General features: G+C 45.8%; 1 protein-coding gene across 1 annotated transcript in view; it reads right to left on the bottom strand.

Annotated features, from left to right (window-relative positions):
• The window catches only part of LOC146174643 (tear acid lipase-like protein), a 44,818-nt gene extending 35,633 nt beyond the window's left edge, over positions 1-9,185 (bottom strand). The window contains exons 1-5 of the mRNA XM_084585422.1: positions 9,069-9,185; positions 8,212-8,340; positions 4,358-4,571; positions 3,673-3,787; positions 648-798 (exon numbers count right to left, since the gene is read on the bottom strand). Coding sequence (XP_084441548.1) covers positions 648-798; positions 3,673-3,787; positions 4,358-4,571; positions 8,212-8,340; positions 9,069-9,185 — 726 coding nt within the window. The remainder of the gene's footprint in view (positions 1-647; positions 799-3,672; positions 3,788-4,357; positions 4,572-8,211; positions 8,341-9,068) is intronic.
• Between the last annotated feature and the right edge of the window lie 7,977 nt (positions 9,186-17,162).

The following is a 17,162-nucleotide window of genomic DNA, read 5'->3' as shown; positions in this document are numbered from 1 at the left end:
TGCCCCCCCTGCTATAATGCCCCTGGGCGCTGCAGGTACTTGTATAAATAAATAAATAAATAAATCAAAGCATGGCGGCTTTCGCCGGGATAGAATTCGGGTCGCCCGTCATGATAATCGAGCGCCATAACCGCTGAGCACCGGTATCAAGCAGCGAGCGCCTCGTTCTACTGCTCTGCCAGGTCAGCCACCATCGCTTTCCAGAGCTATGTAAAGGTTTCTGGAGAGCCGACGTTGCTTCTCAAATTATTTAGAATTATTATGATGGTGCCCTGCAAAATAGAAACACTTCAACACAGAGTTTGATCAAAGCGGTAACCTGTGTGGAGCAGCATTCTGAGATGTTTCCCACACGCGGTCTCGGCCTGCCCTTCCAATTCCTATTCTTTCCAATCTTTCTTCACCTATCCCTCTAGGGAATCCTGGCAAGCGGTGCCGTCAGCTGCCATGACCTAATGACCCTACGGACCCTGGTCACCAGGGCACGAGCTGCGTTAGATGCCATTGGGGCTCCGTAATTGAAGCTCTGCCAAATTTGTGAGGAAAGTGGCCAGAAAGGCCTGGGCCCAAACACGTTATCGTACAAAATAGCTAGTAAATTTTAATTTCCCTCCCCCCCACCACCAGCACGGTTTACGTGAACGAACCTTGTCGTTGTACTCGGGCCTCGTAGAGAGCAGAGCTAGGCTTGCCGTGAACCCCTGCGAGAAGACCAGCAACGGCAGCTTGGCCACGCCGGTTATGTTGATGATGAGGTCGATGAAAGCAGCGACATCATAGCGGCCAATTTCATTGAAGCTGCCCCAAAAAGAAAAGATAGTAGGACGCATTAATTGTGGACGGTGCTTCTGTTGTGTATAGAAAGACAAAGGCGCAGATTATCGAAAATACGCAGTGATTATCTTTAGGCTGACTGGTATAGCCTCGAAGCCCTGAATCGAACTTAGCAAGAACATGACAAAGACTATGCCAGAGTTCGAATCACTCAAGGCCGAAGAACATGGAAGAAAAAATACTCTGAGTACTAGTGTCCGCTAAAGAGGTATGCTTTGACGCCTTTGGTTATCTGCGTGTCCTTAAATGTACTGAAAACGTGGCTAGGGAGAGTAAGGAGGATATGTGTACAGGCTCTTAAGGAATTGGGTACGTGCACTCTCTCTTTTACAGCCCACGCACGTCGTTCTACTGTTGCCTATAGCCGCAACCCTACCCAGAAGCTACTGCGACCCAATCCTAGCCGCTCGAAGGGCACCATTATCTATATTTATTTATTTGGGCACAGCGCTAATCCGCATAACAGTGGGGGAGGGTATACTTAAAGAAAACATGACATAAGCAGTGTAGCAACGGAAACAAGTCAACATGGCATCAAAAGTAAAGACTAAACAAAACAGATAAAGAAACAGTACTGCAAGCCTGGAAGGGTTATTGCAGCTTAAAAAAAAGAAAAAAATATTTTTAAACATATTTCAAGCAGTTCGTGAAGGTGATTTGTTCCAATCACGTATTGTTTTGGGCACCGTTGACGCGTTCGGTTCAAAAGCCTAGCCGCGTTGGTGCGGAAACTAACATACTCAGCTGAACATTCATTTTTAACGTTTCACAGGAACAGAACTACCGTTTCTTGGGCTGTAACAGAAAGTACGCAATACGACGAAACAACAATTTTCGGACAAATTAAGAAACTTTCGCCCTACGTTTAAAACATTGTATTTGCTATATGGAAATGACGGCGCTGACAGTAAATATATTCAGATGTAGCTGTTTCATGTGAAAGGCATAAAATATGCAGCAAAACATATGAGTAATAAAAAAATGGTTAGGGAGCGCCTATCTTTATTTTGCAGTTGAGCCATCTGTCTTATCCAGCTTCAGGGATAAGTAGTTCCTTTTTCAAAGCCATGAGCTGACCTCTTGCTTAATGCTTCTAGGTGCTTCTGTGGTTTCGAAGAATTGGAGTGTTAATATCCTGCCTGTGAACGAGAAATGATTTCGTCCCTCACCGTGCATCGATGTCGGTGCTTTCGTGTGTATGCAAGCTTCATGCTTAGAATTATCTTCCCACGACTCAAGAGCTAAACGTTCACAAACTTCTGAGTCTGCAGAGGGAACAGCGTCTTGAAGATCTTCGTATGCTCGCGTATTTCAACTCTAATGAGCAAAGCGTCTTGAGTCTAAGTTGTAACTACTCTATTTTTCAATACCCGTTTCCTGTGGATATTGCATATCATGTTGAACAAATTTACGTTTTTCTTTTTTCGTCTCTGATATACCACTCAAAATGGGTCCACAGGCTTTGCGGATGCCTGGTTTTATTCTTCTCTGGTGGAATTTAGTCGCCACGTCCACCATATTAGACCGGACTTGGTCACCTCGGCAAACAAAAAAGTACAGGCAATGCAAACGTGGCTTCTTCCGCTGGGGTCTGCAGAAAGCGGGCGAAGGGCGGATTCTTGGTAACCACTCACGGCGTCGTTTCCTCCAGGGTATTTAGGTGACTATATGTGGTTCTTGCAGGGGGGATTTGCCTAGGCGAGACCGGCCGCAACGATGAGGCATTGCGCTGACAGCGCCGTTACAGAACTGCCGACTATAATAATCTGGTCGTCAGATGGCCCAGACATCCGTCGTTGTTCGTCTTTATTTGGAGGGCAGTCCATGCCGGTTTGAGAAGTCCTGGTGTCAACGATTTCAGATCAACAGTAGATGTCCTCGTGATCGCTTTGCACGATTGCTGATCGTAGCTGGCGCTTTCTCGTTATGCGCAATTCTTGCGAACTCTAGCCGGCGTCGAAGTGCGCTTTTTCCTCTTCTGGCGCGTCAATGAAAGGAGATCATAAAATTTCTGGCCGAGGAGCTTTTCTACCTTTGGGATCAAGAGTCCCTTCGCCAATAGTGTTGGCCTTTTGTTTCCGCGTCGGGTGGACGCGACGGGGTGGTTTTTAAGCCATCTTGGTACATGTGATGTAGTGTAAATATCTGTGTAAATTGATAGCTGTACACATCACAACTACGCGCACACGCACACACACTGCGCATGCCATCACTGATTTGTTTGTGTATCTTTACTTGACACATTATTCTACACTATGTATCGCTATTCAAAACTACATATGCCATAATCACCAAATAATAAATAGTGAATTGTGACGTATTTTTCCTTTATACGGTTTTCATGGGCACTGTCGTCTGTTCTTTTGATTGTGCGTTTTCAGTTCTGGCCATTGGTCACTTCTCATGTGAATGTCTAATAAAGCTTTTTATAAACACTCTTTTGCACGAGTGCGTAGCAGTGGGAGGAATGATGTCACTCAGCTTTTACAAACTTCATCCCTGAATGAGGGTGGCCAAGCTCTGTGGCGGAATAGCCAGAAATGGCAGCTTTCAGGGAGGATTAAACAGAAGCCACCATTTTCCTCCATATACATTGTGTACCATACCCCAGCTAGACATACTGGACGGTAGTTTAGCTCCACACCGCGCTTACATCATATAACGTGAAATCTTTTAAGGCGTTTCACATGCCAACACTTTCTGTCCGTATATATACATTGCTGTTCAAAAGTATTAAATGAGAGCACAAAGAAGTCACTGAAGGTTTTAGATAGTATCGTTTAGACACAAATAAGCGTTGTATCTGTGAACATTGATGTCTTATATAAGGTATCTTACCTCCACTGCCAGTATCGGTCGTCTTTCTGGCTGAGGTAGAGGTGGCGAGAGCGGAAAGCGATCTCTCTTGTGTTCATAGCCCACACGTCGTACCCGTGGTCAGCCAGAAGGAAGCCTACAGCAAAACGAAAGATGCATCTACTTGTAGCTTTTAATACGGCCCATTTGAGCGACACTTCGGTGCCTAGATGAAAAGGGAGAAATTGTTTTCAGGGCAACTAAACTAAAAGGAATTGAACAGAAAGCCCTAGCACATGAGTAATGCCTCAGTGCTCCTAGGAGTTTAAACGCGATGCAGGATTCGTTACAAATGTTCAAGCTCATATAGTGCAAGCTGTTAACAACTGCGCATTCTGAACTGAATGCATGCGCCATGGTGGCTAACGGGCAATGGCGTTCGACAGCTGGTTGCAAGCTTAGAGCAGACGTAGCTCAGACGTTTATTCCGAAGAACTTTAAAGGAAGTCGGGTGCTCAAAGGGACCTCGGAGTCCATGATTATGGCTAGGCTTTAAGGTGATCAGGTTACTTTTTGACGTAAGATCTCGTGGCAAACTCTCCCCCGCCACTTTTGCCAGATTGCTTAGTTTTCTGACGTACTTCTCAAATCAACATAACTTACACCTAAAGTTCCCAGTGAAATATTGTGCGTTCCCTGTGTATCTAGCATGCAAGCATTCGGTCACCTGGGCTTTGCGATAGGAAGTTGAGGAACCATATGCCAGACTCGCACAATATTCCCGGGACCAGAAGAACAGGGATGCCGCGTGAGGAGTCCTCTGATGAAGAAGTGTTGTTCTTTCCTCGTCTGCCGACCCTGTCCACTTCAAGTATGTAGCCGTCGTCCGTGGTGACACTGCTCGTCTCGCAGGAGTAGCCGAAGTCTCGCACCAGCTCACACTGTGATCGTGAGAGCAGAAATACGTTGGTACTCAACGCTAGGTAAAAGAACAAATATATATGTTCGAAGCTACGTGAATTTCCCAAAGCACGAGGCCTAGATGAAAACAAGTCAACTTGACGAAACGTTGACTCGACCTGTGAACTGAGAGGCGTAACCCCTTTACTCTTGTTCAGTGCTCCTCCCTACCAAAGCACGAAAGGAATTCTCCGCGCAAGATAAAAGACCACCATAAGAGAATAAGCAGCTATAAGCGGAACGACACCAGTCCGTTTGTCTATTACCACGCCATTCTTGTCATGTGTCCTTCTCAGATTACTGTGGCTTTTAATAACATTTCTCCACTGCACTATCAAAGAACGATGGGAGTTTGGGCAGAGCACAATGTATCAAAACTTTCTAATGCTGTTTTGTTTGCGCCTAAAGCCACCGGCGCGCGGCTTTCTCACTTTGTTCGGGACGCGGAATCCAATCAAATACATCTTGAAGAATTGAATCCGCGTACAAACGCTCCTACATTATTCGAAATTCTAGTAGATTGCTTCTTCGCATTATCTCGAAAGTTTGCCATGTTTATATTGAATGCAGAGTAGACAAGCAGGTATCTTTTCTTTGATAACAACCGAGACCATGATAATGAATAAAGTTACTGGCATGACAATATTGCTAGCTTTTTATTGGAGGTATTTGTGCCCACGACACGCACACCAGAGCATTTTTCTTGGCATTGCCACCATCCCTTGACAATATTCCTAACCATTAACTCTCGTTTCACAACTCGACTGATCTAGTGACTGCCCAAACTCTAAAGAGTCTTGACGGCAAATCTAGGCACGCGATGTAGGAGTCATAAACCTGTTATTATTGGCACCTGTATGAAAATCGGGTAGTTTCAAGTTTCAAGCTTAAAGAAGGTCTTAGTTGTCAGTGACGTAATGAAATAATGAGGTCAGAGCGAGCTATGGAGAGCGCCGGCACGCCACGTACATGTTCTTTTAGACGCACGCCGTAAGATATCAGAGTTTTAAACAATCCCGTCGCCGACCGAAGCTGTCAGCGGCGTTTGAGTCCTGGAAACGAAGGAGTTTATTGCTTCCAGTCCGCCACTAATCCCTCCCTATTTTCCAGCTCCTGTCCCCTAATAATTTTCGAACTGCACTTCACTGGCAGCTCTGGAACGAAAAGATTTCGAGGCGTGGCTTTTCGAAAAACGCACTGCCTCTGGGCCTATCGAAACACGGAGGCAGCCGTAGAGTGGGAAGTGGGAATGCTTAAAATTAAAGGGTCCAGGCCATAAGCCAAGTCGCTCGGGCAGCCACGGGGGTGCGGTCGCTTACAGCATTGCGTAGTGAGCTTCTCTGCGTTTCCTCACTGGATGTGGAAAATCGTGAAGTGGCCGTGTCTCAGCCTTCTACCACTTCAGGCCTTTCGCCGGAAGCTGGCAATCAGATGCGCTAAGCGTAGGCTTTCATTTGCTTCCTTTTTCTTTTTTGGTGCTGAGTAGCATTCCGAGAGAAAATCTGCGAATATCTATCAGCGTCAAGGTCGCCTTGAAGTTTCACTTTGGTTAAAATGCAAGCGGTAAAAGTATTTCGTAATTAAAAAGTCTGCCCTGGGCAAAGGAAGGACATAAATGAGAATTCCACGTACCCCTTCTACAAAAATGAGAATTGTGTTCGCATTGCAGTAACTATAAAAATTACAGTATACATGATCCGCACTTCAGAGGCATAAAATAAATGATCGTGGAGTCAAGTATTGCCGGGAACGCCTATTTCGCTTGGGACAAGTAGAATAAAAATAAAACATGGGGAAATTATTAACTCTAGGGATGATGTAACAAGCCTGGCATGGCTGTATTCCACATAATCTCCATCTTTGCGTACTGTGCAAGTTGTGCACATACAGAAGTAACCAGGAGAATAAATAATCGTGATATTACGGTACAGCCACCATCAGCTCGTCGTAATGTGAATTATGCTGATGAAATTTCTAAAACGGATCCAGCATCGTTGTTTTGAGCAGTAAACCACTCCAAGGACATCAGTTTGACAGTTGTGGTTTCCGATTCTCTGGTAACACGCCGCGATGATCCTTAGCAGGGTTATACGTCCATATTGTCATTGTGTGTTTGGGGGGGGGGGGGGACATTATGAAGACAACACACGTAGAATACAACACATTTGGCAGATTGGAGGAAAGTAAAAATGAATGCAAGAGCAAAAATGAAAACGTTCCAGAAAACCAAACAAGCGCACTGAAAGCTGGAAGGGAATAAGATGTCAGAATACAGCACTCCTTTCGTAACAGACAAAACAAACAGAAAAATGAGGAAATGTGCGAAGACAGGATGAGAAGACAAGCAGAACAGGAATCATGCATGAAATAAAAACATGGGCATGACACAAGCGAAAAGAATAGAGAACAAAATGCACTTAGAGAATTCATGCTACACTGACAGTAACATGTCAACTAAAGTCAATTTAACACTCGTGTTAACGTATCGACACAATCAGATTAGCAGGTGGTTTTGTTACGCGGTGAGAAAATGTGGGAGAGGCAGTTACTATTAGTTCTTGTAGGAAATTCTAATAGTGTGTTGTTTGTAGAAAATAAAGCTTTATATGAATGCGTTTATTTGGTAATCGTAGTCACTCACTCTTAGTGGACTGTCGGTGAGGGCCGAAACTTAAATTGGCTGATGTGCGTATTTCTATTCTATAATGTCAGTTTTGCCATTAAGAACATTGAAAAGAAAGATAGTGTCAACGATTTCCACTCCTTTTCAAGTAACGGCCACCCCAACCTCTCGCGTAACTAGAAGCCCTTTTTGGGAAACTTAAATTACCAGTGGCACATTGAGAGCTCCCGTTCGCTAATATTCTGTTTTGTACATTGGTGCCAAGCGGCTCAATATTAAAATATACGATGTACGCTGGCATTAATAAGCTCTCTTTAAGTTTGAATTGAGCCTTCCTCAATTTTCTTTGGAGAAATTCAATGTGAGACTGTCTATAGCCGATATATTGTTTGCGTGTCTACTGCATGACAGGTCATTTAAAAAAATACCCCCAAATACTTATATGGAGAGCCAGCAGATACGTTCGCGCTGCCAAGGTAAGAGCCTGCTTAAAGGAATTGTTTCATTTCCGTAAATCGGAACAGAGATATTTTACGACAAATTGTTACGAACGAGGAAGAAGCGGGCTGTGGCGCGAGGAGATGCGCTCGTGCTAGCCCCCCCCCCCCCCCTCCGCTATTTATTATCATTTTTTCTTTATTGAACCTCCCGCTATTTATTAAATAATCTAACAGTCACCGACCGTCACCCCTCTGTCCTCCTTTCTCCATCGGCTCGCCGCCCCTAACATTTAGTTGGAGGTTCGTGCTATGTCATCATCACTCGCCATCCTGGCCCGTAGCTTCGGCGCCCTGTGTCTGCTTGCGCCGTCAGCAGCGGGTTCCATGGATCGCATTGCCTAGCTGTTCCCCATCCGGCCGGACCCGACGCGATCTTGCCGTTTCTCTGCCCCATCCCCTGCTCCGACCACGAGACCCAACGAAGGAGAGACTAAATGATTCCACCTACCTGAGACTCCACGCACACGACCACTAGACACTACGAGAGATCCGACTGACCTGATGACCCCAATGCTGAGATGCTGACCAGGAGGCCCCACCGACCCAGTACAGCACCACATATGAGGACATTCGTCCCGCCCATGTCATGCGGTGCGTGCCTGGCTTTGGCAATCGGATCTTGGCGACCTATGGCCCGAAAGCGTCCTGGGCCAGGCTTCAACCGAGAATCATCGTGGCGGCAATCCATGGCCTCCTTCTTTCTTCCTGTTCTTCATCCATTCACGCCCATTGTCATGCAGCGGATTTCATCGCCATCGAAAAACTTCCTCGTCCACGATCCGGATGATCGCTCGGTGGCCCCACGTAATGTTATGGACGGGGAAGAAGCGGGCACTGGGGCAGGCAGGAGCGCTCGCGCTACGCCAGCTGCGAGTCATTAATATCTCGTCATGGTCATCGATCATCATCCCTCTGTTCTCCTGCGTTCATCGGATGGCCGCCCTGTGACAATACTCCAATTTCATCGCAATAAAACAATATCGTCTCGTCTTTGATAAATATTCGTTTTCTGTGCCTGACTGCTTCAGAAGTTGAATCAACCATAGGCACGTCTCACCTGTCCTGCCAGTCCAGTAAGCTCCTACTCCTTGATACCTTTCTCTTTTTTTTTTTTTTTGCAAAAGCCCGCACATCCCTCTGAGAACTCTCCGACGCGATGTGTTTCTCTACTGCATGAACCCGCAAGTCCGGGCATTGATTTATGTAACTGAGAGGACGGACGAGCTGATCGACCTAGTTGTGGGCCACGGCGTTATTCGTGCTTAGCAATATTCGGCATAATATCTGCCGTTTTGCTTTCCTAATGCTGCATAAAAAGCAGCCGGCGTTTATACACAGAACGATGTCAAACTCACGGTAGTCATCTTCGCTTGCCGTTCTACGTCATTGGCAGATGCCCCCGAAGTCGCCAGTGTGATAAAGAGGACCAGACGCCATGTAGAAGAAAGCTCCAACCCACACTCTGGCCGCATGTTGGTGGCCGTGTTCGCGCTTGGTAGAATGAAAGCGCTTATCAAAGCCTTTCAGCCGGATTTTCTCGCCCTTTTTTACAACAATGTTCTAATTTTTATTGTTTCTACCCTGAAAGTGAACTTTTCATTGTCCTCCTGCGTTTTCAACCCGCTTATTGCAAGACCACAACCAGGTGTTCCTGCCAGCCACTGCAGTTCGTAATGCTCAACGAGTCACCGACTCCACGCGTATTGTTAAGAGTAACCTAATGTGCTCTGCAGGAGGCATACTTGATACCTGACTTTTGGAGAGATATTACGAAACAAGTAACAGCTGTTGAGACCAAAAAACGTAAATTAATTATTGTTTTTGATGTAGACGTTTTCTAAAAAATAAAGTATATTACAATATTGGGAAGCATTAGTTAGGATTAGGAAGAAAAAAAAACAACCAACAGTCGCCGCCGGTATCCGAGCCCATGACCTTCGAGTTTCGCATACTGTGCGAGCTAACGCTGAGCTATGGCGACTTCTTTCTTTATCGGGGGATCAGTGGTGGCTGCTACTCAATCATCTGCGGTTTTTCAGGAGTACGTTTGCACATAAGCTACTCTTGAGAATGTACACCAGTGCCAACCACGTGGCGAGATGAGATAAAGCATTTATTGTCCCACCTAATCGTTACAAGCCAGTTAATCGAGGTCTATATCGCTCAACACATGGGTGACGGGGGTAAAGAGCAACGGCTACGTGGTGGGTGCAGTGGAGCAGGAGCAGAAGTCCAGCTTTCCAAAGTGTAGAGCATGAGTGAGCGGGCAAGGTTCTGCCTTGCAGCTAATCTGATGACTGTGCGGCACGACAGAAGGTCCAATACATGCATGAGCTGTTGTCAAGGTAGGCGTCTTACAGCTACTTTATCACAGTTACATTTAGGCAGTACTACCCAAGCCTTAAATGATGTCAATATTATTTGCTCAGATTTATTTATTCAAAACACTTATAGGCTTCGAGTACGAAACTAATGGGGCAAGTAGGTGTAAAAAGAAAGCAAATAGGCAAGAACGGATATTAGAGAACGTGCGGTGCGCTAATATAACCAAGAAAAAAGGAAATCGCTATGGATGTGTGTTCATGGATCACCGCCTTGTCGTGGCGGTGGGGCTTGCGAAACTCGATGAAGTCGTGAGCTCTGCTGTGTAGGGCCACCCAAGATAGACAGGTAACGGCAGAGAGTTCTGACAAAATGTGATTCACTGGAGAAGGTAATGGCAACCCACTCCAGTATTTCCTGTCAAGAAAACCCTATGGCCAGTCAAAATACCATTAATGATATGGCGCCGGAAGATGAGCCCCCCAGGTTGGAAGGCGTCCCACAAGTTACTGGGGATGAACAAAGGGCGATTCCTAGTAGCTCCAGGACGAATGAAGCGGCTGGGCTAAAGCCAAAAGGACGCTCAGTTTTGTGGATGTGTCGGGAAGCGACCGGAAAGTCCGATGTTGCAAGGAGATATATCACTTAGCAACATGGGATGTAAGATCTATGACGCAAGGTAAACTGGATGTCGTCAACCGAGAAATGGACAGATTGAACATTGATATCTTGGGTATCAGCGAGCTCAAGTGGACCGGAATGGAAGAATTTAACTCCGGCGACCATTATGTCTTTTATTGTGGGCACGAATCCAAAAGAAGAAATGGGGTCGCTCTCATAGTAAACAAAATAATGGGCAAAGCAGTGCTAGGGTACAACCCCAAAAACGACCGAATGATTTCACTTACGATCCAAGGTCACCCTTTCAACATAACAGTTATCGAAGTCTATGCACCGACCACTACTGCTTAAGAAGCTGACGTTGAGAGATTTTATGCGGACCTACAATGCCTTTTAGACCGCAACCCATCATCAGACGACGTTTTTCTCATAGGAGACTGGAATGCTAAGGTCGGGAGTGAAGAAATAGCCGGAATTATAGGCAAGTTCGGTCCTGGTGAGCCAAATGAAGCTGGGCAAAGGCTAGTAGAGTTTTGTCAAGAAAACAACCTGACCATAGCGAATACTCATTTTCAACAGCACAAGAGGCGCCTGTACACATGGACTCCACCGGGCGGTCTGTACAGTAATCAGATCGATTATATTCTTTGCCGGCAGAGATGAAGAAGCGCTATACAGGCAGTAAAAACAAGGCCTGGGGGCGATTGTGGCATCGATCATCAGCTTCTTGTTGCCAAAATTGAGCTTCGATTGAGAAAAACGCGGAATACTAGAAAGCCTTTCAGGTATGATATGGATCAAATTCCATTAGAATATGCTGTGGAAGTGAGGAATCGATTTCAAGAATTAGATCTAGAAGACAGAGAGCCCGAAGAGATGTGGACTGATGTTCGTGATATAATAGAAGAAGTTGCTACTAAGGTGGTTCCAAAGCAAAATAAATGCAAGAAAGCAAACTGGTTATCTGAAGAGGCTTTACAAATAGCTGAGGAAAGGAGGACGGCAAAAGTTATGGGGAAAAGAAATAGATACAAGGTTCTCAATGCGGATTTTCAGAAAATAGCAAGGAGAGATAAGAATGCCGTCCTGAACATACAGTGCCAAGCAGTTGAGGACAATAGCCAATTAAGGAACGCAAGAGCTCTGTATAAGACAATCAAAGATATCAAAGGAACGTTCTGTGCTAAGCTGGGCGTGATAAAACACAAAAGAGGCAAGGACCTCACTGAAGCCTCAGAGATAAAGAGGAGGTGGCAGGAATACACAGAAGAACTGTACAAGAAGGACCCGAATGTGCAAACCCAACATAAGACGATTGTGATTACTGATCTCGAGCCGGGCATCCTGAAGTGGTTTGGGCGCCCGTCTCGACTGCGGGAGGTGGCCAGTTCGAAACCCACCGCCGGACACCCACCGGTAAAATGGGTACAAGCGTCCTCCGACCTGGCGCCCGCCTCTCTCATGGGTGCGCGTTTGGAAGAGGCTCTGCTAACCCTTGCTAAGAACAAAGCTAGCGGAATTGATGGCATTCCAGCTGAGTTGCTTGAAATCCTCAACCATGACGCTGTTAACATTCTGCATACATTATGTCAGAAGATTTGGACAACCCTGCAGTGGCCACAGGATTGGAGGAGGTCAGTTTAAATCCCCATTCCAAAGAAAGGCAGTGCCAAAGATTTGTTCCAACTACCGCACGATCACGCTTATTTCGCATGCTAGCAAGGTGAGGTTGAAATTCCTCCAAGGTAGGCTGCAGCAGTATGTGGATCGGGAGCTTCCGGACGTGCAAGCTGGGTTTCGCAAGGGCAGAGGAACTAGACCAAATTGCCAACCTTCGCTGGATCATGGAAAAAGCAAGAGAGTTCCAGAAACCCATCTACTTCTGCTTTATTGACTATACGAAATCGTTTGACTGCGTAGATCACAGCAGACTGTGGCAAGCTCTCCAAGACATGGGAGTTCCAATTCACCTCATCTGTCTCCTCAGGAACCTGTAGGAAGGGCAAGAGGCCACAGTCAGAACTGGGCATAGTCTTACTGATTGGTTTCCGATCGAGAAAGGAGTGAGGCAAGGCTGCATACTGTCGCCCTGCCTATTTAACCTATATGCAGAGTGCATCATGAGAAATGCCGGTCTGGACGAGTCTTCAGCTGGAGTGAAGATTGCTGGAAAACGTATCAACAACCTTAAATATGCGGATGATACCACTTTAACGGCAGAAAGTGAAGTGGAACTCAAGAGACTTCTGATGCGCGTACAAGAAGAGAGTGAAAGTTTGGGCTTAAGTTCAGTTCAGGCGTTCAGTCGTGTCCGACGCTTCGTGACCCTATATACCATGTCACGCCACGCTTTCCGGTCTCTCACTATCTTCTTAACATCACATAGCTTCATCTGCAATGCCTCGAGAATGCCATCTAACCATCGCGTTCGCTGCCTACCCCTTCTCCGGCGACCCTCAACCTTTCCCAACATCAAATCTTTCTCCAGCGACTCCTCTCTTCTCATCAGATGACCAAAGTAGCTGAGCTTTAACTTTAGAATTTGACCCTCCAATGAGCAGTCAGGATTTATGGTCGACAATATCGACTGATTTGATCTTCTGGCAGTCCAAGGAACTCTTAAGAGTCTTCGCCAGCACCACAATTCAAACGCGTCAATTCTTCGGCGGTCAGCCTTTTTCACAGTCCAACTCTCGCATCCATACATCACAACTGGAAAGACCATAGCACGGGTTATACGGATCTTGGTTGGCAGACTAATGTCTCTGCTCTTTACTAGGCGGTCAAGGCTAACCATTGCTCTCTTTCCCAGAAGCAGGCGTCTCCTAATTTCATGGCTGCAGTCTCCTTCCGAGGTAATCTTGGCGCCCAAGAACAGAAAATCTGTCACAGCTTCCACTTCTTGTCCATTGATGCTCCAGGACTTGATAGGGCAAGACGCCATGATCTTCGTCTTTTTAATGTTCAGTTTAAGCCCAAACTTCTCACTCTCTTCTTGTACGCGCATCAGAAGTCTCTTGAGTTCCACTTCACTTTCTGCCAATAGAGTGGTATCATCCGCATATCTAAGGTTGTTGGTACGTTTTCCAGCAATCTTCACTCCAGCTGAAGACTCGTCCAGACCGGCCTTTCTCATGATGCACTCTGCATATAGGTTAAATAGGCAGGGCGACAGTATGCAGCCTTGCCTCACCCCTTTCTCAATCGGAAACCAATCAGTAAGACCATGCCCAGTTCTGACTGTGGCCTCTTGCCCTTCATAAAGGTTCCTGAGGAGACAGATGAGGTGAATTGGAACTCCCATCTCTTGGAGAGCTTGCCACAATCTGCTGTGATCTACGCAGTCAAACGCTTTCGCATAATCAATAAAGCAGAAGTAAATGGGTTTCTGGAACTCTCTTGCTTTTTCCATGATCCAGCGAAGGTTGGCAATTTGGTCTCTAGTTCCTCTGCCCTTGCGAAACCCAGCTTGCACGTCCGGAAGCTCCCGATCCACATACTGCTGCAGCCTACCTTGCAGGATTTTTAACATCACCTTGCTAGCATGCGAAATAAGCGCGATCGTGCGGTAGTTGGAACAATCTTTGGCACTGCCTTTCTTTGGAATGGGGATGTAAACTGACCTCCTCCAATCCTGTGGCCACTGCAGGGTTGTCCAAATCTTTTGACATAATGTATGCAGTGTGTTAACAGCATCGTGGTTGAGGTTTTGAAGCAACTCAGCTGGAATACCATCAATTCCGCTAGCTTTGTTCTTAGCAAGGCTGGCTAAGGCCCATTCAACTTCACTCTTCAGGATGCCCGGCTCGAGATCAGTAATCACAACCGTCCTATGTTGGGTTTGCACATCCGGGTCCTTCTTGTACAGTTCTTCTGTGTATTCCTGCCACCTCTTCTTTATCTCTGAGGCTTCAGTGAGGTCCTTGCCTTGTTTGTCCTTTATCACGCCCAGCTTGGCACAGAAGCTTCCTTTGATATCTTTGATTGTCTTATACAGAGCTCTTGTGTTCCTTAATTGGCTGTTGTCCTCAACTGCTTGACACTCTATGTTCAGGAAGGCATTGTTATCTCCCTTGCTATTTTCTGAAAATCCGCATTGAGAACCTTGTATCTTTCTCTTTCCCCCATACCTTTTGCCATCCTCCTTTCCTGAGCTATTTGCAAAGCCTCTTCAGATAACCAGTTTGCTTTTTTGCATTTCTTTTGCTTTGGAACTACCTTAGTAGCAACTTCTTGTATTATATCACGAACATCAGTCCACATCTCTTCGGGCTCTGTCTTCTAGATCTAATTCACTGAACATTAAAAAGACAAAGATCATAGCGTCTTGCCCCATCAAGTCCCGGAGCATCAATGGACAAGAAGTGGAAGCTGTGACAGATTTTCTGTTTTTGGGCTCCAAGATTACCTCGGAAGGAGACTACAGCCATGAAATTAGGAGACGCCTGCTTCTGGGAAAGAGAGGAATGGTTAGCCTTGACCGCCTAGTAAAGAACAGAGACATTAGTCTGCCAACCAAGATCCATATAACTCGTACTATGGTCTTTCCAGTTGTGATGTATGGATGCGAGAGTTGGATTGTTAAAAAGGCTGACCGCCGAAGAATTGACGCGTTTGAATTGTGGTGCTGGCGAAGACTCTTGAGAGTTCCTTGGACAGCCAGAAGATCAAATCAGTCGATATTGTCAACCATAAACTCTGACTGCTCAGTGGAGGGTCAAATTCTAAAGTTTAAGCTCAGCTACTTTGGTGATCTGATGAGAAGAGAGGAGTCGCTGGAGGAAGATTTGATGTTGGGAAAAGTAGAGGTTCGACGGAGAAGGGGTAGGCAGCGAACGCGACGGTTAGATGGCATTCTCGAGGCACTGCAGATGAAGTTATGTGATGTTAGTAAGATAGTGAGAGACCGGAAAGCGTGGCGTGACATGGTCCATAGGGTCACGAAGAGTCGGACACGACTGAACGACTGAACTGAACTGAACTGATGGATGTGCAGCACTGTACCCCTGGTGAAGTGTCAACACAGATGACACATTCAAACGTAGAGGATGCACAATAAAGAACCATATTCGCTTGCTGTAATGTGACGAAGGTGTTGTGTATTCCATAGTATTGAAACGTAAAAAAAGTGTATAGGGCCGACAAAAAGATGCACCAATGAGAGACTGAAGCAATACAAGAAAAACTTTGATCAAACCTACAGGCATTTGGGAATTCACATTAGCGATTGCCTATCCCAAACTTGCACCGGAAACTTTAAACGATACAAAGTGCTGGAATGACACAGTGAACAGCTAATTCTTGAGGTAATGAAGGCAGCTGCAATGGGGAGACAACAAGGACAATGTGTCAGTGCGCCATCGTTCCTTTCGTTAACAGAAAAAAATCTCAAACTGTTGAACGGGCAACGATTTTTCTTTGTGTGCAGAACAGAGTGTTGCGCAGTGCATAAGCCAAGTGTCTGCGGCACATGTGGTGTTTCTTTTGCAAGGAACACAAACGTTGTTGTCTTGCTGAAAGAGAGCGCTTCTTGTGTCGCCTCGTGTTCTCGCCTAAATTGTGCGCTGTTATTTTTGTTTCTTTACTGCATGAATTGGTACAAATACATCAGTAAAAGATCGTGATTGCGATGCCCCTTGGCTGACAACCGTGTCTAATGGACTTTCATTACCACAAGTTTGACCATCAGACTCAAGACCTCCTCCGCAGCATCTTGCTGCTTCAAAATTTCTTTTAGTTTATACACTTGTTCAACAAAATAATCACATACAGATCGTGCATCGACATCACAGTGTCTATAAGCCATCCTACTCCTCCAAATACTGTGAAGGCCCAGTAGTGTTTTACTGGGATGTGCTACAAAGGACACCTAAAAAGGACCAGCCATTGACGCCACGTGGAATTCGGTACTTGACAATTATTGTGCGCTGTTACTGCAAGGTCTAACTCGTGATCCAAGGGTGTTGATAAGCTGGGTTCAGATCTGACCTTCCCACCTTATTAGCGAAAAGCGGGTTGGTAGTGCCTGCTAATCTGCCTGCTAATCTGGCAACACACCGACACGGTGAGCCGGCAAGATCTCGTGGAACTAGTCCTTTGGCATTCAAAGACTGCTTCACCTTGTATCGCAAAATGACTTTATTCATTGAGAGAAATTTCTCAGTGTTTTGACGTGATACACCGTGCCTACCTATCAGCGCTGTGCTAGATTATGTGACCTTATGATGTCATCTACATGTTGGCTAATAAAATGTTCTGGCCCAGTTAGCAAGTGGTGTGCATCGAGCAGCTGGCAAGCGACATGTTCTGCGGGATGGTGAGGTGATTTACACAAGATCGCAAGCTAGGCCAAAGAGCATTGTAAAAGCACTTTTTCTTTTTGTTAATGAAGCTCGCTTTAAAGATCACACTGAACACCATTTATGCGCGGCAATGCAAAAGCATTATTCCCATGTGGCAGCAATTTTGCGGCAAATAATTTCTTTGTCAAGAACAAGGAGACGGCT

This window comes from Amblyomma maculatum, chromosome 11 (assembly GCF_055883805.1).
Source record: "Amblyomma maculatum isolate TAMU_Amacu chromosome 11, ASM5588380v1, whole genome shotgun sequence".
Classification (NCBI taxonomy): domain Eukaryota; kingdom Metazoa; phylum Arthropoda; class Arachnida; order Ixodida; family Ixodidae; genus Amblyomma; species Amblyomma maculatum.
The sequence above is the reverse complement of the archived record's forward strand: the minus strand, read 5'-3'. Positions and strand labels throughout refer to the sequence as shown.